General features: G+C 45.1%; 1 protein-coding gene across 2 annotated transcripts in view; it reads right to left on the reverse strand.

Annotated features, from left to right (window-relative positions):
• Positions 1-21,013, reverse strand: part of XRCC6 (X-ray repair cross complementing 6) — a 25,691-nt gene extending 4,678 nt beyond the window's left edge. Inside the window, exons 1-12 of one of the 2 annotated variants that reach the window (XM_025881704.2) lie at positions 20,853-21,013; positions 20,153-20,236; positions 17,824-17,936; positions 13,229-13,367; positions 12,711-12,965; positions 11,829-12,012; positions 10,003-10,189; positions 7,914-8,082; positions 7,039-7,200; positions 5,423-5,552; positions 4,893-4,993; positions 1,020-1,133 (exon numbers count right to left, since the gene is read on the reverse strand). In XM_025881704.2, the coding sequence (XP_025737489.1) occupies positions 1,020-1,133; positions 4,893-4,993; positions 5,423-5,552; positions 7,039-7,200; positions 7,914-8,082; positions 10,003-10,189; positions 11,829-12,012; positions 12,711-12,965; positions 13,229-13,367; positions 17,824-17,936; positions 20,153-20,228 (1,630 nt within the window). In that variant the 5' untranslated portion in view covers positions 20,229-20,236; positions 20,853-21,013. The remainder of the gene's footprint in view (positions 1-1,019; positions 1,134-4,892; positions 4,994-5,422; positions 5,553-7,038; positions 7,201-7,913; positions 8,083-10,002; positions 10,190-11,828; positions 12,013-12,710; positions 12,966-13,228; positions 13,368-17,823; positions 17,937-20,152; positions 20,237-20,852) is intronic. The other variant, XM_073882707.1, reaches the window with a different exon arrangement.
• Between the last annotated feature and the right edge of the window lie 43 nt (positions 21,014-21,056).

Genomic DNA, 21,056 nt, shown 5'->3' on the forward strand with positions numbered 1-21,056 from the left:
CTCAGCAGGAAGCCTGCTTCTCCCTCTCCCGCTCCCCCTGCTTGTGTTCCCTCTCTCGCTGTGTTTCTCTCTCTCAGATAAAAAAGTCTTTTTTTTTTTTTTTAAAGAATTTTATTTATTTATTTGACAGAAAGAGACACAGTGAGAGAGGGGACACAAGCAGGGGGAGTGGGAGAGGGAGAAGCAGGCTTCCTGCTGAGCAGGGAGCCCGATGCGGGGCTCGATCCCAGGACCCTGCGATCATGACCTGAGCCGAAGGCAGATGCTTAACGACTGAGCCACCCAGGCACCCCTCCCTCTATTATTCTTAGTGAAAAAAGGAAATAGTATATCAAGTCCAGTACCGGTGAGAATGTAGGGAAATACACCCACTCTTTCTTGAATAGGATATAAATTGTATCACTTTTTCAGAGGCCAACTGGCAATTCTTTTTTTTTTTTTTTAAAGATTTTATTTATTTGAGAGAGAGAGCATGAGACAGGGGAGGGTCAGAGGGAGAAGCAGACTCCCCACTGAGCAGGGAGCCCGATGTGGGACTCGATCTGGGGACTCCAGGATCATGACCCGAGCCGAAGGCAGTCGCTTAACCAACTGAGCCACCCAGGTGCCCCCAACTGGCAATTCTGATCAGAATTTTAAATGTCGACACCTTGACCCATCAATACCACTGCTAGGAATTTATCCTAGATAAACTATGGATCCACTCACACAAGAACGCAACAGTGGTTCATGTTCACTGCAGCGTACCCATCAAGAAAGGTCTGGTTGAACAAACTGTTTACATCTATCCAGTGAAGTACTCTGGAGCCTTGTTGTTTAAATACAGTAGCTTTGTATGGACATAACTCTTCAATATATGTAGCTAAGTAACAAAATAAACTAGAAAACAAAGTGAATACACAAAGTCCATTTGTGCTGAAACATGTATGTTTGTAGGTTTGTCTAGAAATTTCTGAAGGGACATGATCCTCTGTGATAGGACCATAAAGTCAACCTTAAAAAATAACCCAGTTCCTCACCTTGTTTCTGCCTGGGAACTTTTCCTTCAGGATTATAATCTGGTGGGTAGACAAGCTCCTTAAACTCATTCACCAGGGAGCCCAGTCTTTTATCTATTGCTTCAATTTTAGGCACTAGAAAATCAAAACACAGGAAGAGTGGCCGGGTGAGTCACGAGTCCTGGCTTCCTGTCCTGTTCCAAGTCTACGGGGACCAGAGGAGAAAGCACCTAACTGCCGGGGTTAGGGGGAAGTCACAGGAGGGTCCAGGAGGAGGCAAATGACCTGGCCATGAATGCCTCTCTAATATTGATCAAGTACCTTCTAACAATCACATTTAATGAGCACTTACTACAGCCAGGCACCCTTCTAAATGCTTTACACTTATTTTTTTTTAAAGATGTTATTTATTTATTTGAGAGACAGAAAATGAGAGAGAGAGCACATGAGAGGGGGGAGGGTCAGAGGGAGAAGCAGACTCCCCGCTGAGCAGGGAGCCCGATGCGGGACTCGATCCCGGGACTCCAGGATCATGACCCGAGCCGAAGGCAGCCGCTTAACCGACTGAGCCACCCAGGCGCCCTAAACTTATTTTTTAATGTAATCCTCTAGAGGGTAGGTAAATTTGTCTCCCTGTTTTACAGAGGAAAGCCAAAAGGTTAGATGACTTGCCCGAGACCAAAGAGCTGGGAGTGATAGAGTTACAAACTGGGCTAGATTCTGGGGTTTCAGACCAGAGTCTGTGCCCCCAGTGGGCTTACAGTCTAGTCAGGGTTAAGGAGGTGGTGAAAACATAAATGCAGTAGGTGGCAATGCCATGAAGGGACTGAACAAGGCACACTGGGAACGCGAGAGGGGTCGGCAAAGACTTTCTGCAGCCGGGTCTGGGAAGCTGAGCACTCTTCCTCGGGCAGATACTATTCCAAGCAGGAGAAGGCACAGGAGTAAGAAAGGGCAGGTGACATGCAGCTTGAAGGTAGGTCAGGAGGGCAGGACCAGCAAGGAGGCTGGAATTCCAGGCAGTCACGGCGAGGTCATGGAAGACTTGAACGCCCGCGCGGGACTCAGACATTATCCTGAGAACAGTGGGGAAACTGAAGGGCTATGAGCGGGGCGGGGGGTAGGACCCCATTTGCATTTTAGAAAGATCCCCTGGAGCTATGTGTGGAGTATGGACTGAAGGGTGGTGAGGCAGCAGGCGGGGAGAAGGGCCCATAAACCCAAGAAGTGACAGAACTGACGGACGTACAGACGGAATGTGAGGTGTCGGGGCAGCCAGTGGGGAGGTGGTGGCTGGATGGGAGGCCAGGAATATTCGCCAGGACCAATACAATAGGAACAAGGTATCTCTGGGGGAAAGACAGTACTTGTGTTACCTTACCATTGTCTACGGTTTGTAGAGCTTGTGACGTGAGCTGTGTCACATCAAGGACAGGCATGAGATGAGTCTCATCATCTCCTCACGTGGCCACGTTTGCAAAGTACTGAGGGGAGCTCCTGGCACAATGTCACAGCCAAACTGGGCTCCGGCCAAGTCGGAAGCCCCCCGTCCCAGACTACATGAGCGTATGCAAGAACTCTGGTTCTCCACGTGGGAACCAGCTAGGACTTTTAAAAGACACTGATGCCCAAACCCTTCCCCCAGAGATTCCGATTTAACTGGTCTGCGGGTGAGGCCTAAACAGCCAGATTTTTTTTAAGTCCCCCAGACAATTCTGTTGTAGGCCGAAGGTGAGAACCAGTGTGCTAGAGGTAGGGGCATGTCTCAAAATCACCTGGAAGGCTTGTAAAACACAGATTGCTGGGTCCCAACCTGAGTTTCAGAATTAGTCAGCTTGGGAAAGGGCTCAAAACTGGCATTTCTGACAAGTTTCCTGGTGATGCCAGTGCTGCTGGTCTGGGGAGGACACTCGGAACCACTGGGGTAGCCTGCGAGGCCACCGAGGGACAAGTGAAGTGACAGAAAAAGATGGGGCCCAAGGTCACCTAGAGCGCTCCCATGTTTGGCGGAGGAAAAAAAGGAAGCAGGCTCAGCAACGGAGTCCTGGGCTGCTGTGGACCCAGGAGAAAAACCAAGACAGTGATCATGAGTCTTCAGTAAGTGATTTATGAAGAGAAAGCCATTATCACTGTGTCGGAGGGAAGCAGAGACACATCGGAGTAGAGCTGAGTGAAGAACATGAAAGGGCAAAGAGTCAAAGCTGTCCGATGTCTGAGCGGTAGGAGAGCCGGGTGGCGCAGCAGATGGCCCACCGGGCAGGGTAGCTGCGTTTCCGGCCAGAGCCGAGCAGAACGGACAGGGCTGGGGACACAGGCTCAGGAGTTACGGACATGAGGGGACGCTGGAGGCCATAGGAGCAGACAAGATAACCAACGTAAAGGGAGAGCAGAGGGGCTGAGGAGTTAGAGGGAACATCACAGCAGCCGAAAGTGTTTTGAAAATAGACGCAGGAAGAGAAAACATGACTTGCAGTGAAATTACAGGACAGGTGCCAGGATGCAAGAGGCCAAGGCCATGGCAAGGAACAGAGAGGACGCTGCGGAATAACGGGGAACCACCACTTCCTGAGCATCAGGACCGAGATGTGGTTAATCCCTTGTAAGAAGACTCACTGTCCCCATTTTACCCATAAAGAAACTGAGTTTCAGGGACGCCTGGGTGGCTCAGTCAGTGAAGCGTCTGCCTTCGGCTCAGGTCATGATCCCTGGGTCCTGGGCTCGAGCCCCGCATCAGGCTCCCTGCTCAGCGGGGACTCTGCCTCTCCCCCTCCCCCTGCTCATGCTCTCTCTCTCTTTCTCTCTGTCCTTCAAACAAATAAATAAAATCTTAAAAAAAAAAAAAAGAAAGAAAGAAACTGAGTTTCAGGGAGATTAATGAGATCCCAAGGCTAATCAAGTTAGTATGTGGCAGAGCGGGGATTTAAATCTGTATCAGCTGTTTCCGAAGCCCGAGTCCTTCACCACCTTGCTGGAGACCAAGCCACTTACTTCCTGATTCGCTAAAGGCCACCAAGAACGACGGGCCGCGTCACCCTAGCCCTGCCCTCCCACCGGATCCGCTAACGGTCACACCACAGCACAGGTGTACTGGCGCTTACAGCACTCGTGCGGGGCTGCTTGGTCCAGCCTAAGAGAGATCATTAATAACTGCGGAGCTAAGCAGGCCCCACTAATTGTTCGGATCTTTTCAACCTCTGTCAAGAGCCTTCATTAAGTCCCATCTGTTTCCTGCTGGGTGTTTACTGACATCACTAAACTCTCGTGAAATATGTAAGAGAATCACAATCAAGAAAGGGACAGGTAGCGAGCTCAGAGCTCGACCGAGGAGGCCAGGCCCATCTCCCTGATGCTGGGTAACGAGGTGGACCTTCTCAGGTAGAGCACGCAGTCTGCACCGTGGTGCCGAGCAAGGGCTCCGGGCCAGACTCCCTGGATTCTAAACCTAGATCCACCGCTCACCACTTCGTGCCTCGGCACATCACTCACTCCCTTCTCTAGAAAACAAGGCCAATGGCAGCACCTACCTCGTAGTTACGAGAATTAAATGAGTCAACAACATACAGGACAATAGTGCCTGGCACACAGTGAGCGCTCAATAAATGTTACAGATTATTATTATTATTTTTCACTTTTACCAACATGTAGTCATGAGGTGGCCTCCTCGTTCAAAGGCAGGTCTCGGAAGCCTGGCACTTTCCTCTCCTCACGACAGAACCAGCCAAATCTGCTCCGAGGCGGTCTACGCTGGACTAGAAAATCTCTCAGACATGGCTGGAACAAGGAGGTTGTTTTTAGAGGGTGCTAGGAAATGCATCCACCTTTCTGGTCCAGAGTGGGGTTGTTACGAAAAGCTCCCGTGGAAAGAACCACTGAGCTTCGCCACAGCCTTCTTACGTGTCAGATCCACCGCTTGCTCGGGCTCCATGAAATCCAAAGCCAGCGCCTCCAGGTTCCTGAAGTGTTGCTGCAGCACTGGGTTCTCGAAGCTGTCACTTCTAGTAAAACAATCATAATAGCATAAATACACTGAAACGATGGAACACTTAAAAAATAAATGAATAAAATTATTAAATAAACCCGACTGAGGCGGCATAGGCCCGGGGTCGGCTGAGGAAAACAGCCCGAATCAAACAGCGGGGAATCCTGTCTCTTGAGTCAAGTTTTCTCTCGCCAATTTTCAATTTATTGAAATTGAATTGAAATCCAAAAGCTAATTTAGAAGCAAACACCTGACCATCTGTCTGTCACGAGAAGCAGTGGGCAGAGAGAGACGCAGAGGAGACGAAGGACAGAGGTTGGGACATGGGGAGAGAAAGAACCCGAACACTCTTTCTCCCCACGCTCAGCAGCAGCTGGGAGGAAAAGAATCCTCTCACCTCAGGAGACAGTTCCAGAAGAAAGCCTGCAACGGACCCACTACTCACCTGTAGTTGAAACGGAGCTTCTGAACGACAGCCTTCATCTTCTCTATCTGCTCTGGGTTCGCCACGACTTTTTCGGTAAAGGGCACCTTCCGTTTATCATCAGCGTAGGGTAAGAAGACAAGCTGGAAGCCTGAAGAAGGGAGATAAAGTTTTCTGAGATCTGACTTCACAAAAGGTTTCAGTCACCGAGTTGCCATTTGCCTCTCGACTCCAGATTCACCCTTCCAGGACCTGTGATGCTGGGGCTGGGACCCTGCCAGCCCTGCTTCTCCTTCAGCAGCTGATTCCTGTGAGCATCCGCCTGAGCACCTCCCTCTGGGGCCTGCAGAGCGGACAGGGAGGCAGGAGTACTGTTTCCCGGGCCCTCCCGTCCCTGCCGGCCTTGCCCCAGCCGTGGTTCTCTGTCAGGGCCCTTCACCTACCTGGAACGGTTGGTTCCAGCCTCCAGCTTTCTTGACTCACCCAGAGCCAGCTGGGCAGCACCCCCCGCCCCCGGAAGGGCTGAGTCCCAGCTCCATGGGGCCCTCTGAGCTTCAGCCTCTCCCCTCGGCTCCCCCATCCCCACCCCACGCTCAAAGGAAAGAGGAAGGGTTATCCGGCCGCTCTTGTTCCAGGTTCTAAGAGACTCGAAAATCTAGACTGGAACCAACGGCTGCTGCAAGGTGAAGGGCCCTTGCTCACAAAGCCAACAGCACTGAGCAAAAGGAAGGAGCAAGTCCCTTTGCTCTCCTCTGCCCTACGGTCTCCCTCAAGCACCAACTACTGACACAGCCTGACAGAGAGTCGGCTGGCAAAGGAGGAAACTGGGTTTGGAGAGTGTCAGCCTCAGCAGCACAGAGAGTAATAGGAATTTGGAGCTGAGAGACAAGAGCTTACTAACTGACATACAAAGCTATTCCTCAGCCGTCTGATCACCAGGGTTAAAAATGAACTATAAAGTTCATTTTTATTAGCAAGGCTAAGGAAGAAAGAAGACTACCTACCATCTCTCGGCAACTTTGTACTAGTCACTTATACATTTATTAACTTGTTTCAAATGGGAAACAACCTGAAGAGTAAGGTGTTCCAGAATTCTCATCGTTGCAGATAAGGAATATAAGTAGAAATTCTAGGTTAAATTATTTGCCCAAGTTGGCCAGGTAACAAGTGGCTGAGATGGGCCTGAAACAAAAGAAAGTAAACTTTCCCACACATAAGAATAAGCCAAGTCTGACTTCAAAACCCATGGTCTTTCTGCTATACCTCACTGCCTTGGTATACACAGAGGATAAACCAAACGTTAAACATTGCAAAGGTGCCTAACAATGGCTTTTAGTAAAGGTGCCAGCAGTTGAGCCATAAACTTTGTCAGTAATCTGCAAATAGTCCCTATGCAGCCAATGCTCAATTATGGCTGCAGAGCTGCCTGGTACAGTTGCACATGCTGTGCACTGCACAACCATATTTGGCAGCTTTACCTGGCTCTGCATCAAATCCACCTGTGAAACCCTAAAAATACACCTTTCCCAGATCCCATTCCTGGAGACTCTGGTTCAGCAGGTCTGAGTTGGGATCCTATGAGGGATTCCAAAGTCTGAGCAAGGTTCAGAAGCACTGAAAAGATCTCTTCCACATACCTGGGGGAGTCACCTGAATTTTCTGCTCATCTAGCTCCTCTTCCTGTGGCAACAAGGCCACAAAATAAGGAGGGATGTTCCGACGGGGGGTGTATCTGCACACTGCCATGACCTCCTTCTCCAGACACTTGGTGAGGAGAGCAATGAACAGGGTTGAGCTCCCTGGAAAACAAACATCCCAGGAGTCTGCAACCTAAAGGTATCTCTTCCTCATTTCCCTCTTAGCCCATGTTATAAGCTTACGATTTCTCTTCCATTTTCTTAAAAGGGCTTATGACACTTCATTAGGTAAGGTGTGATGAGCCCAGAGCTGAAGGGCAAGTGGGGACAGCAGAGGTGCAGAAAGGAAGAGAATGGAAAGCAATGAGAGATCAGATGCCTCAAACACTCCATTTCAGAGTGTGAATTATTAACATTAGTTTACTTTTACTATCTTTAGACTAATGATATAAGCCCCAGTTACTAATAAAAGCCAACCAGGTCAAATCCAGGGGTTCATTAGCTATAGCACAGAGGAATATAGATCTGGACAAACACAATGACCTAGTTCATAGCATCTTTAATTGCCAACACTAGGGAACAAACTGGGTTTTTTTTTTCTTTTTAATTCTCTACCTGATGCCTCAAAGAAAGACTTCCAGAGGAAGTAAGTTTTAAAAATTCTAATTCCATATCCCCTCCTGGATATTCACAATGTGTATCAGTCTATTATAGGTCCTAAAGAAATCTCTAATTTTGTTTAGTCCTGAATTTCCAAAACTTGTCTGAGCATGAAAAACTTTCAAAATACCCCCTTAACACGTACATCCTATCCAGGTTCCAAGCAGAACTACCTTCTGTTACTCATTCATTTACCCTCAGTCTATACCACATACCATTCACCAGGGACTCTTCGGGGTACACGAACAGGGAGGGCCTCAGGTAATGGTGCTTCTTCAGCAACATCAAGGGCTTGAAACCGATGAGAATCAAACCTGGTTCATCAAAGCGTTTCAGCTCTTCTGTTTCCTCTTTCTCTAGTACAATCTGACGACTCCCATAGTTCTAAAGGAAGGGGAACACGAGGGCCATGTACACAGGCTACATGGAGATGCAAAGTGATTGCCACCTGACACTAGCAAGTCAAAATCAGCTTTCTTCTTTTTTTAAAGATTTTATTTTATTTATTTGAGAGATAGAGAGCACGAGAGGGAAGAGGGTCAGAGGGAGAAGCAGACTCCCTGCTGAGCAGGGAGCCCGATGTGGGACTCAATCCTGGGACTCCAGGATCATGACCTGAGCCGAAGGCAGTCGCTTAACCAACTGAGCCACCCAGGCGCCCAAAATCAGCTTTCTTCTAAGGAACAGGAAGAGGGTTCACCAAGGGCATCTTCCTCCTACCATGGGGAATGAACATTTACTGAGTGCTTGCCAGGCACCTTATATTCGTCATCCAATTTATCTTCTGTGTCCAGCCTAGGCGATAGATGTTAAAAACTGTTTTACAGATGAGTGAACTGAGTCTTGATGGTTGGTAACTTGCTCCAGGTTACATAATTGAATTGGGCTTTAAACCACCAGCCACCACCACTCTGGTGCTGAAGGCCATTCTCTTCAGGCATTTATTCCAACCCTCAGCATCATCCCTGACCCACAAAGGAAGCTCAAAACACGCCTATTTATCAAGAGGACATATGTCAGGTACTGCAGTAGGTCTGAGAAAACACGCATATTAAGTATCACTTTCAAACTTTAATTTTGCACTGTGGTCATAGATAGACGACGGGTAACAGAACTTAGCAAGAGTCCAACTTGAGTTTAATCAACAAAACAGAGCCCTCAAGTTTTTTCGAAGGAAGAAACTCCATGACCAGAAGAGCTACCACCTATGAATAAACCAACATGGATAACTAGTTACTTCCAAAATGGAAGAGGAAATTTCTTGTCTTCTCCTTCAGAAAGTAGGATGAAACACTCTGGCTTGAGATTTGTGCTCCAAAATATATCTCATGGGTTGAATCAAAATAATATTTAATTTTAGTCACTTAGTTGATCCTTCTAGGTCCTGAACTTATGCAAAAAAATCTCAGATTCTCTCCCACATTTTGCATTAATTAAAAGGATGACTCATTTGATTTTAATTTTAGATATCCAATCCTTCCACAGATTGAACAAAGGTGAGAGAATGAAGAAAGATAATGTTCTGCATTCTCAGTCTGTCCTTCAGATTAAGAAAAGCACATGTGTATCATTTCAAAGCACAGGAAAAAATTTGGTTTGGGGAAAAAAAAACTCTCCCTAAAATAAAGTGCACTTCACACCTAACACACTTTCCCTAGCTCATCTCCCTAGTTAACTATAAAGCATTTTCTGCTACTGTACCCAAGCAAGGAATTCGACTGTTAGGGCAGAATGCCCTAACCAGTCAAACACTGGTTCCAACTTTCTAGCTGTCAAAGTACCAACAATCTAGATGCTGGGGCACCTGGCTGGCTCAGCTGGAGAAACATGCAACTCTTAATCTCGGGGTTGTAAATTCAAGCCCTACGTTGCCTATAGAGATTACTTAAAAATAAAATCTTAAAAAAAAAAAAAATGATCAGGGTGCTTGGGTGGCTCAGTCGGTTAAGGGTCTGCCTTTGGCTCAGGTCATGATCCCAGGGGCCTGGGATCAAGCCCTTTGTTGGGCTCCCTGCTCAGCGGGGAGTCTGCTTCTCCCTCTCCCTCTGCCCCTCCCCCTGCTCCTGCTCTCTCTCTCTCTCTCTCTCTCTCTCTCTCTCTCTCTCTGTGTCTCTCAAATAAATAAATAAAATCTTTAAAACAAAACACCTAGATGCCAGAGTTCCAAAGAGGAATGGCTTTGTGTTTTAAGAGCTTAGCGACAAAGATTCACACAGAAAGGTATCTAACTGGTTAGGCTAAATCAATGTCTCCCTCCCTGTTAACTCTTCAAAGGGACAAAATTCAGTAAGAACGCAAACCTACCTGAGACCTCTTGGTGTCGCTAGGCAGAAGCAAACTGCCCGTATTTACATTAAATGTCCGGGTCTTGGATTTCACTGGTTCATTGGTTTCCCGATAAAGCCTCACAGGAGGAGGTCTGACGGCCTTCTGGACCATGTTATACATGCCGACAGTGAGTGCGATATCTTTGCTAAGCTTAAGCTTCAACCTGGGGGAGAGAAAAACAAAAAACCACGGAAAGATTATGCTTTCCTAGCTAAAATTCTTTTGTGGTACCCAAGCCTCATTTTATTCTCTCCAATAATCCAAATTTCTCCAATATAAATATAACAGTTTTAATAATAGAGTTTGCTATAATACTATCTCAGGGTCTATACCGCAAAAATTAGTTTCAGAATATACTGTTAACTACTAAAATAATGAGGAAGAGTGTACTGTAATAAAAATGATTGTTTTGGGGCGCCTGGGTAGCTCAGTCGGTTAAGCGTCCAACTTTTGATTTCAACTCAGGTCATGATCTCAGGGTTGGGGGATGTGAGAGCAGGCCCCACACGGGGTTCTGCACTCAGCAGGCAGTCTGCTTCTCTCCCTCTCCCTGCCCCCCAACCCTCTCTCTCTAAAACAAACAAATAAAAAAAAGATTCTCTCTCCCTCTTCCTCTGCCCCTCCCCCGCCACATGCACACATGTTCTCTTTCTCTCTTTAAAAAAAAAAAAAGGGCACCTGGGTGGCTCAGTCATTAAGCGTCTGCCTTCGGCTCAGGTCATGATCCCAGGGTCCTGGGATCGAGCCCCACATCGGGCTCCCCCTGCTTAGCAGGGAGCCTGCTTCTCCCTCTCCCTCTGCATGCTGCTCCCCCTGCTGGTATTCTCTCTCTCTCGCTCACTTGATCTCCCTCGAATAAATAAATAGAATCTTAAAAAAGATATAAATTAGTATGTTAATAAAGAACTTAGGACAGTGCCTGGCATACAATAACCATGAAATAAAATAATTCTATTATTTGATTATGGTGGGACCATTAATCATTTTTACGCTAAGGCATTATTAGTTCTCAAAACAGTTCCAATTTATTATTCCTCTCAAGTATCCCATAACAACTCTTCCACAGAATGACACTAGCAGCTAACGTTTGTAAATAAGAGAGAGAGGGCACAAAGCAGGGGGAGCGGCAGACAGAGGGAGAGGGAGAAGCAGGCTCTCCGCTGAGCAGTGAGCTGGACGTGGGGCTTGACCCCAGGACCCCGGGATCATGACCAGAGCCGAAGGCAGCCGCTTAACCGAATGAGCCACCCAGGCACCCCAATAAATAAAATCTTTGAAAAAATAAATAAATAAAAATAAAAATAAATTTAAAAAAATAAAATGAAAGCCTGATGTGACCTTTAAAAAGCAAAACGGGAGAGCCCTTGGGACTCTCTTACTCTCTAAGAGAAAGTAATTTAACAAGTGGGTTCCTGTTGGTATCAAGTTTATAAGAAATCAGAGTAACTCAACACCGGCGACAATAACTAGCACTTACTAAGTTTTTGCTCTATACAGTACTACTGTTATCCACAATTTACGGAGGAGCAAGCAGATGACATACTAGTGACTGCATCTGAGGACAGCAGTAGGCCACAACGGTTTACCCCAATGAAGTGGAGACCCGTGTTATTCTGGAGAGAGCTAGCCTACCAGCTCTTGCCAGAGTAAGAGAAGCAAATATGCAAATATGCTAGGCTGAAATAAAGCAAGTTTTTAGTGAGGCACTGCCGGTAAGTAGCCAGGGAAGCTTTGTCAAAGCAGCTCGGTGCTTACGATCAGGTAGGGCACTTGTGGGAGGCCGGCCTGGGTTTAGAGCACACCTGCAGAGCACGCGCTTCTTGGTCTCCTTGGCACGAACCTTCCTCAACAGGTCTTCCAGTTTGCTGGATTCCTCGAAGTGAACCCCTAGGTCCTCATCCTTGGCTGTGCTGATGATATCTTGGTAAAACAAGGATATGTCAAAGCCCCCACGTTTCCTCAGGTGCATCAAGTCCAGGAAGATACCTGGGGCAAGGAAAACAAACGATTTTCAGCAAGCGAGAATTTTTTTCAGTTAAGCCCAAATATGCAAAGAAATAGATGGATTATTAACATTTTCAGGACGTATAGAATGCCTAAGGGAATGAGCTGCTCTAAGGACAACTTATTCAATAGGCTCTGCACCCAATGTGGGGCTCAGACTCCCAAGCCCGAGATCAAAAGTTGAATGCTCCACTGACTGAGCCAGCCAGGTGCCCTGACAACTTATTCAAACCACCACCACGCATGGTAGCATGGAAAGTCAAGAAAAGCTTGATCTACTAGAGCCCTTCAGAAAGCGAATGGCCTTTGGTTAAACATCTGACTCTTGATTTCAGCTCGGGTCATGATCTCAGGGTCGTGAGACTGAGCCCCGAGTCAGGCTCCACACTCAGCACAGTCTGCTTGAGATTCTTTCCCTTGCCCCTCCCCCTCCCGACACAAGCACGCTCTCTCTTCCCAAAACAAATAAATCTTTTTAAAAAAGAGAGAACGTGAATGGCCTCATCAGTTTCAATAGGAATATTACCCAGGTGTCTCCCCCTGGCTTCATTTTATTCTTTCATTTCACACTCAGGGGAGAAAAACAAATGTTTGACATCAACTATAAAGATTAAGTTGTAATCTTAAATTGGCAGCAGTAAGATTAAGTGCCAATTTAAAAGAACAGGGAAAATGCCAACCTGTGTCACGAAGATCCCCAGCTTTGGTCCTGGCCCGGCTGGCTTTGGCACTGTCATTGCCATGGGGGTCATCTTCATTGGTGAACAGCATGATCCTCTTATGGCTCATCTTGACCTGGACATCGCTAAAGAGGTTGGCACAGACCCATAGCACTTCACTTAGTGAGTAGTCAGATCCATGGCCAATTAGGTCTTGGAAATGTTTTTTCCCCTGCTCCCCTTTAAACTGGTCAAGCTCAAGCACTCGTTTAGCACCTGATCAGAGACAGGAAAGTCAAACAGGCAGAAAAATCAGAACAGAGTCAGTGCCGCATTTATAAGGCTAACAGAAGAGCCGAGGTCCCGTTCTCACCCCAGAAGTGTTTAACCCATAAAGTCCACATCCCAGGAAGAACCCTCTTGTGCAGGAAAGCATACTCTTAGTCAAGATTTCATCTATTTCCTTCTCCACATCCTTCTTTGTTCAGGGTAGTGACCTTCCAATGTAAGGGAAAAGCTGATCTTACACCTCTACTGACCTGGATTATCCAACTCCTGTAAGACGTAAATATTTTTGAAATTCACTGAATTTTTATCCTTCTCAGTACCATAGAACACCACTGCCAAGAGATCTTGAGCACTGCTTATGATCTTATTGGTATACACACTCTGGATACACTGACAAAATCAAAATAAAAATTCAATTAATATTTAACTTGGCATTAAATTTAAACTCCATAAGTGCCTGGCACATAGCAGGTGCTTAATATATTTGCTGAATCTGTACATGGCATTAGATTAAGGCATGACCCCTACCTTCAGGAAAGTCATGAATCAGTGAGAGGGACAGGCATATATATTATGCTATAACAAAAGGCAGAGTGTGTTAAGTATATAATAGAAGTATAAGTAGTTCCTACCATAAGAAAACAGAGAATTAAAAACACGTATTAGTCAGGGAGGAAATTCTGCTATAGGAGGGAAAAACAGCCCAGTACTGGAATCAGAAAACCTGGATATGAGTCCCACTGATGTCATTTACTTAACTGACTGAGTTTGTAGAGGCCACTTGATCTGCCCTCAAGCAGCTTGAGACCAAGAAACAGAATGAACATATGTAAAATAATTACATACGTGAAAGGTTTGAGCTAACAATAAGTAGAGGTGACCCGACAATAAGTCCACAACTGCTAACAGCATCTTTTAGAATAAAATTTGCTTAATTACACAATTAATGATGCCAGTATTCCAGGAAAGTCCTGTCTACCCATTTAAACTAATGTTAGCATCTGGTAAATCAGTGTGTCAGAAGAGCTGCTCAGTCCTGTGACCTACTTAATTCTGGAGGGCACTGACAACATCCAGTTTCTAAATTTGCAAAGCTGAGAAATAATGCAACCATGGTGACACGTCCCACCCTGTCCCCATGTCAGGTATGAGACTCTACCCAGCCTCCCTCAACAGGAATTCTCTCCTTAAAGGCAGAACTTCAAGTATGTCTACTCATCGACAATAATCTGCATGGCAAGTAGTTATTTCTACAAATATTTTAATCTACCCTTTTTCTTTATTGTAGCTGTAACACAATGTTACCTTAGTGTCAGGTGTACAACACAGTGATCTAACAGGTCTATGCATTATGCTGTGCTTGCCACATGTGTAGCTCCCATCTGTCACCATATAAAGCTATTACCATACCATTGACTATATTCCTTCTGCTGTACTTTTCATTCCCACAACTTTTTCTTTTTTTGACAGAGAGAGAGATAGTGAGAGCAGGAACACAAGCAGGCGGAGTGGGAAAGGGAGAAGCAGGCTTCCTGCTGAGCAGGGAGCCTGATGCGAGGCTGGGTATGATGCCCCGGGCCAAAGGCAGACGCTCAAAGACTGAGCCACCCAGGCGCCCCTCATCCCAAGTTTTAATCTACTTTGAGTAGTCTCTAAACATTTACAGCAATTTGGTGAGGGCTTCTTTTAGGTTCTAAGAATTAAAACTACAAAAAAAAAATTTTTTTTTGAGAAAATGTTTTTTCATTGCTTATCAAATACGTTATACTCATCTGTGAATGTCTCACTTAGTTGCTACATAATACTACATTTTCTTCTGGGTTCTTTAGGCATCGAAGGTTCTAAGAACCCTCTGAAATTACATGTGGAAGTGTGAGTGTATCTTTTTGGAGACAGGGCACATAGCTTTCGCCACATCCTCAAAGAAGGTCACCATCTGAAAAAGGTTAAAGCAATGATCCTCAAAAAGGGATCTCCAAACTAGCAACATCAGCATCACCTGGAAACTTGCTGGAAATGCAAATTCTTGGTGCCAGCTCTAGACCTAGGCTTGGGAGTCTGAGCCCCACACTGGGTGCAGAGCCTATTGAATAAGTTGTCCTTAGAGCAGCTCATTCCCTTAGGCATTCTATACGTCCTGAAAATGTTAATAATCCATCTATTTCTTTGCATATTTGGGCTTAACTGAAAAAAATTCTGATTCTGGGGTAAGGCTCTGTATCTGTGCTAACAAGTCCTACAGATGATTCTGAAAACCACTGCTTTAAAGTTATGGGCTGGGGCGCCTGGGTGGCTCAGTCATTAAGCATCTGCCTTCAGCTCAGATCATAATTCCAGGGTCCTGGGATCGAGCCCCGCATCAGGCTCCCTGCTTGGCAGAGAGCCCGCTTCTCCCTCTACCACTCCCCCTGCTTGTGTTCCCTCTCTCGCTGTCTCTCTCTCCGTCAAATAAATAAATAAAATCTTTAAAAATAAATAAATAAATAAATAAAATAAAGTTAAGGCCTATTCTCACTAATTCTTTTTCTAGATGCAAGATATTCTGATTTGCCAACTACAAGAACTGTTTATATACAGGGCGCCTGGGTGGCTCAGTTGGTTAAGCGACTGCCTTCGGCTCAGGTCATGGTCCTGGAGTCCCGGGATCGAGTCCCGCATCGGGCTCCCTGCGCAGCGGGGAGTCTGCTTCTCCCTCTGACCCTCCCCCCCTCTCATGTGCTTTCTCTCTCTCATTCTCTCTGTCTCTCAAATAAATAAATAAAATCTTTAAAAAAAAAAAAAAAGAACTGTTTATATACATATCAGAACATCAGAAGCTTCTGTTTGGTTCCAAACTCTAAAAATATAAAACATAATATATATGATGTCTTCATAATTTATAATTCCTCTCTATAAAGAAATGGTAATCTTCTGGAGGTGTACTTCACATAACAAAATTAACCATTTTTATTTTATTTTTAAGTAGGCTCCATACCCAGTGTAAGACTTGAACTCACAACCCCAAAATCAAGGGTCTCATGCTCTACTGACTGAGCCAGCCAGGAGCCTCCAAATTAACCATTTTAAAATGAATAATTCAGTGGTATTTAATACATTCACAATGCTGGGCAACCACTACCACTATCTAGTTCCAAAACAATTTCATCACCCCAAAAGCAAACACCACTCTTACCATTAAGCAGCTGCTCCCCCCATTCTTCTGTCCCCATCCCCACTCCTGGTAACCACGAACTTACATTCTCCATGGATTATGCATTCTTTATTTCATTTAAACGTAATCAAAAAACATGTGACCTTCTGTCTGGCTTCTTTCACTTAACATAATGTTTTCAGGGTTCATTCACCTTGTGGTATCAATACGTCATTCCTTTTTACGGCTGAGAAATATTCCACTGCATGTATATACATTTTGTTTATCTGTTCAGAATGTTCAGGAATGAGATAGAGGTGGTGTACACAACATTATGAATGACTAAAACCTTTGAATTGTCACCTTGAAATGGTTCATTTTATGTAAACTATACCTCAATTTAAAAAACAAAATATTGGGGTGCCTGGGTGGCGCAGTTGGTTGAGCGTCGGACTCTTGGTTTTGGCTCAGGTCGTGATTGCAGAGTTGTGAAATCAAACTCCACATTGGGCTCCTCGCTCAGTGGGGAGTCTGCTTGAGATTCTCTACCCCTCTCTGCCCCTCCCCCTGTTCACACTCTCCCTCTTAAATAAATCCTTTTTTTTTTTAAGATTTTATTTATTTATTTGACAGAGAGAGACACAGAGAGAGAGGAAACACAAGCAGTGGGAGTGGGAAAGGAAGAAGCAGGCTTCCCGCGGAGCAGGGAGCCCGACGCGGGGCTCGATCCCAGGACCCTGAAATCATGACCTGAGCCAAAGACAGATGCTTAACAACTGAGCCACCCAGGCGCCCCTTAAATAAATCAATCTTAAAAAAAAAACAAAACAAAATATTTACTCCTTGATGTGGCAGGTACTATTATTCTCTCCATTATACAGATGAGGAAATAGATACCAAAAGGTTCAGCAACTCTTCTGACAGCATATAGTTTGTAAGTGACAGAATCAGGTCTTGAGTCCCTGTTTTTTATTCTATGGGGTATTTAGCTGGGAGAGGAATTGCTGGGTCATATGGGAATTCTATGTTTAACTCTTTGAGGAACTGCCACCCTGTTTCCCACAGTAGCCAATCCACCTCACATTCCCAACAGCAATGTAGGTTTCCAATTTCTCTGCATCATTGCCAATGCTTCTTAGTATCCTTTTTTTTCCCCTCTAAAATATAGCCACGCCAGTGGGTTGTGATACCTCACTGTGGTTTTGATTTGCTTTTCTGTAATGACTATAAAGATGTTGTACATCCTTTTGTGGACTTCTTGGCCATCTGTAGATCTCTAGAGAAATGTACATTCAAATCCTATGCCCAGTTTTAAATGAGGTTTTTGTTGTAACCTTTCTTCAACCACGGGTAATACTCAACTTCTAAATACCAATTGCAAGAGGACTCATTTTGACACCATAACTCCTGGAATTTCCTTTCTTCCTTCATACACACATCTCTATGGAAGGAGGAGCCCTTCCATACTACTCGGGCTAACGCAGAAATTGGGAGCAATGTATTCCTAGGGTCTGAAGTTCAAACACAGAATAAAATGGGCCTGTTCTCCAACACTGCTACTTTTTAGCTCAGAATACAGGTAGCCATCCTAGGAGGCCAACCAACATTGATCATTCACAAACAAGTTTTTCAAAGAGTCCATAGTTTTTAGAGTGGTGTTAATACTTTTTTCTTTCTCTCCTTTTTTTTTTTTAATTAAATAGAAGGTAGTCTTACCTGGATGCTCATGTCAAAAGGAGTCAGTTCAACTTCACCCTGAGATTCAAACATGGCCCTAGAACCATCAACCAAAAAAATCAAACTATCTCTTCCCGAATATGTATATTCTCCTATGGGGAAAAAAAATAGAAGAAAATGTTTGCCCTTGTGTTCATATTTATCATGCTTATTATTCATATAAAACAAACAGAAAAAAGCCCATTACAATGCCCACCCTCCTCCCAAGAGTAACCAATATCCTGACTTTTAATAATCACTTCCTTATTTCTTTTTAGTTTTATCATTCAAGTGAACATTTACTAAACACTAGTTTTGACTTAAAAAAATGTTTTTGGGGGCGCCTGGGTGACTCAGTTAAGCGTCTGACTTGATCTCAGCTCAGGTCTTGATCTCAGGGTCATGAGTTCAAACCCCAAGTTGGGCTCCAGGTTGGGCATGGAGCCTACTTAGAAAAAATAATTAGTTTTTGATGCCTCTTAATCTATAGATACCCCCTCTGTCTCTGTGTCTTATAACTTATTTGTTGAAGAACCAGAATGTTATGGTATATAGTTTTCCTGGATTTTGCTGATTGTATTCTTTTGGTGTAAATTGACATAATCCTCTGTCTTTCCTACTGAGGACTTAGAGAGGCTTCATCAGATTCAGGTGTTCTTTTTTCCTCATCATAGGCAATGCTGAGTTTTGTATAAAAACACATAAAATGGGGGCTCCTGGGTGGCTCAGTTACATCTGCCTTCAACTCAGGTCATGATCTCAGGGTCATGGGATCAAGCCCTGTGTCAAGCTTCTCCCTCCCCCTCTGCCCTCCCCCCCATGTACATGCACACGCGCGCTCTCTCTCTCTTGTTCTCGCTCAAATAAATAAATAAAATCTTTAAAAAAGAAACACACAGGGGCGCCTGGGTGGCTCAGTCGTTAAGCGTCTGCCTTGGGCTCAGGTCATGATCCCAGGGTCCCGGGATTGAGCCCCACATCAGGCTCCTGGAAGCCAAAAGCTGCTTCTCCCTCTTCCATTCCCCCTGCTTCTGTTCCCTCTCTCACTGTGTCTCTCTCTGTCAAATAAATAAATAAAATCTTAAAAAAATAAAAATAAAAAAGAAACACATAAAATGTCTGGTTGTCTCCTTTTTTCATACTGTTGCTTTCTAATACAATAAATGTAATTACCCATCTGTAAAGCAATATGTCAATTATGGGTCAAGAGTCCTAATCAAAAATTCTATCTTGACCCAATGAATTCTTTAGCATCCCAGTGAATTCAGTGAATTCTTTAGCAATCTAAAGAACATAAGATATGGAAAACCCCCTATACAAAATTTTCCACAATGTTGTTCATTAAAGTAAGAAACTGAAAATAACTAAAATGTCCAATGGGAGGCAGACTGAATAAATTATGGTACCTTTAAAATGAGTTATAAAGACAATATATATGTAGTTACATGGGAAAATATATAACACATTAAGGAAAAAAGGCAGAACACAAAATTATGTATATATGTTTAAAATTCTTTTTGGAAAAAGACTCGTGCAAATTAAAATGAAAAAATGTATTCATTATGATTAACTACAAAAAATCAGATCCAAAGAAATAGTTAAGAAATATCAGAATGAAAGATGAAGGAAATTTCCTTCGATAAAGGAAATATGCAAAATGCGGCAGGTAGCGTTAGGATGGTAGGTTACATAGATCACAGTAAATTTTCTCTTTTTTTATGTTATATATTTCCTACGTTTCTCACTTTTAGTAAAAACACTTTAAAATTTTCTTACCCAGGACTTACATTCATCAGTATGTAGATTACATGTACCCCTTATTTCTCTTCCTTTATTGTGTTACTACCTTGCCTGAACATACACTCCAAACATTGAAAGTGCGTTCCCGCCCCCGCCTCCATGGTGATAGAATGAGTCTTGTAACTGTGCTCCTCATGTTTTCGCTTTGGTTGCTACAGTTTCTGTAGGGTGAAGGCATTTTTATACTGAGGTCCTACAATTTTATACTGAGGTCCTACAAAACAACTCTCCTGGGTGAGGAAGGGTCTTACCTGAGCCACCTAAGGTGACAAAGGATACCAATGCTCAGGGTCATTTACTGGAGCTCAATAGATGTCAACCTACCAGTAACAGTGAAAGTTTAAGACTAGGAATGTCCCATAGACTAGAGTAGGACCTGAATAAAAGAGCCTTGGGTAGCTCTGCAAAGCTCAAATGGAAAAAAGCATTTGAGAATCTCTAGGGAGAGAAGGGTAGGCCATTACACAGCAGAGACAGTCGGGAAAGTCTTTCTTACACACAGAACAGTGCACACATTAAAGACACTTACCACCTGCTTCAAGGCCCTCTTCTTGTTCTTCTTCTTCATCGCCCTCGTTTTTGTAATAAGACTCCCAACCTGACATATTGTTTACTGCTCACCAGGTGAAAGAAAGTTAGGATCAGTAAGAAGCAAATTTAAACCTAAAAAATATCGACTCCTAAGCTCCTCTGAGATCTTAAGTCTCGAGGTTACTGATGAGGAATGTGGATGCTGGATCCTGCTGCCTCCAGAGCTCTCAGCAATTGAGACGCACTAGTATATGGTCATGGGCATCATTCCAGCAGCAGCCTCACCTCGTCTATCCCTTAGGGCCGCTTCAGGGCTGGTGGTGGCCCTCTGACTGGGGTGCTGGGGCAGCCCAACCTGGAGGTCCCGTCTGGCCTCCGGCACCATCTGAACCTACGGGATTCCTGCTCCAGAGTACTCGATCCTCTAGCGGACCTCATCCCGCTCCCAAATCTCCCCCAACTCCTCCGCCAGCCATGCCCAGCGGGGGGTCTCACTGCAGGCGGGCCTCAAGGCCAGGTGCCGCCTCGCACGGAGGGGAAGGGACCAGAAACTCTCTACCCCGCGGGTCTGCACACTTCGTGCTGACTCTGCCCCGCGGGGAGGTTAGAGGGACGCTCAAGACTAAGTGAACGAAGCAGGTCGAGGCCAGCCCCGGCCGGAAAGCAAGGGACACAGCGAACTGCCCCAACTTCCATACCTTAAGCACAAGGATGAGACCAATTTGGACAGAAGGCGGGGCGCCGCGCACGCACGGGCTCCAGTTCTCGCTCCCAATCAACGTCTCTTACGTCATCACGCATAGTGCGCACATTCCTCCTCAAGTTGACACGCCCACTTCCACCACCCCCTTTCCGCAACTGTCCCGAACTAAGCCAACCCCGTCCGCGAAAGCCCCGCCCCC

Source organism: Callorhinus ursinus, unplaced genomic scaffold (genome assembly GCF_003265705.2).
Source record: "Callorhinus ursinus isolate GAN/ISIS: 27379988/994484 unplaced genomic scaffold, GSC_fseal_2.0 scaffold48, whole genome shotgun sequence".
In the NCBI taxonomy this organism is placed as follows: domain Eukaryota; kingdom Metazoa; phylum Chordata; class Mammalia; order Carnivora; family Otariidae; genus Callorhinus; species Callorhinus ursinus.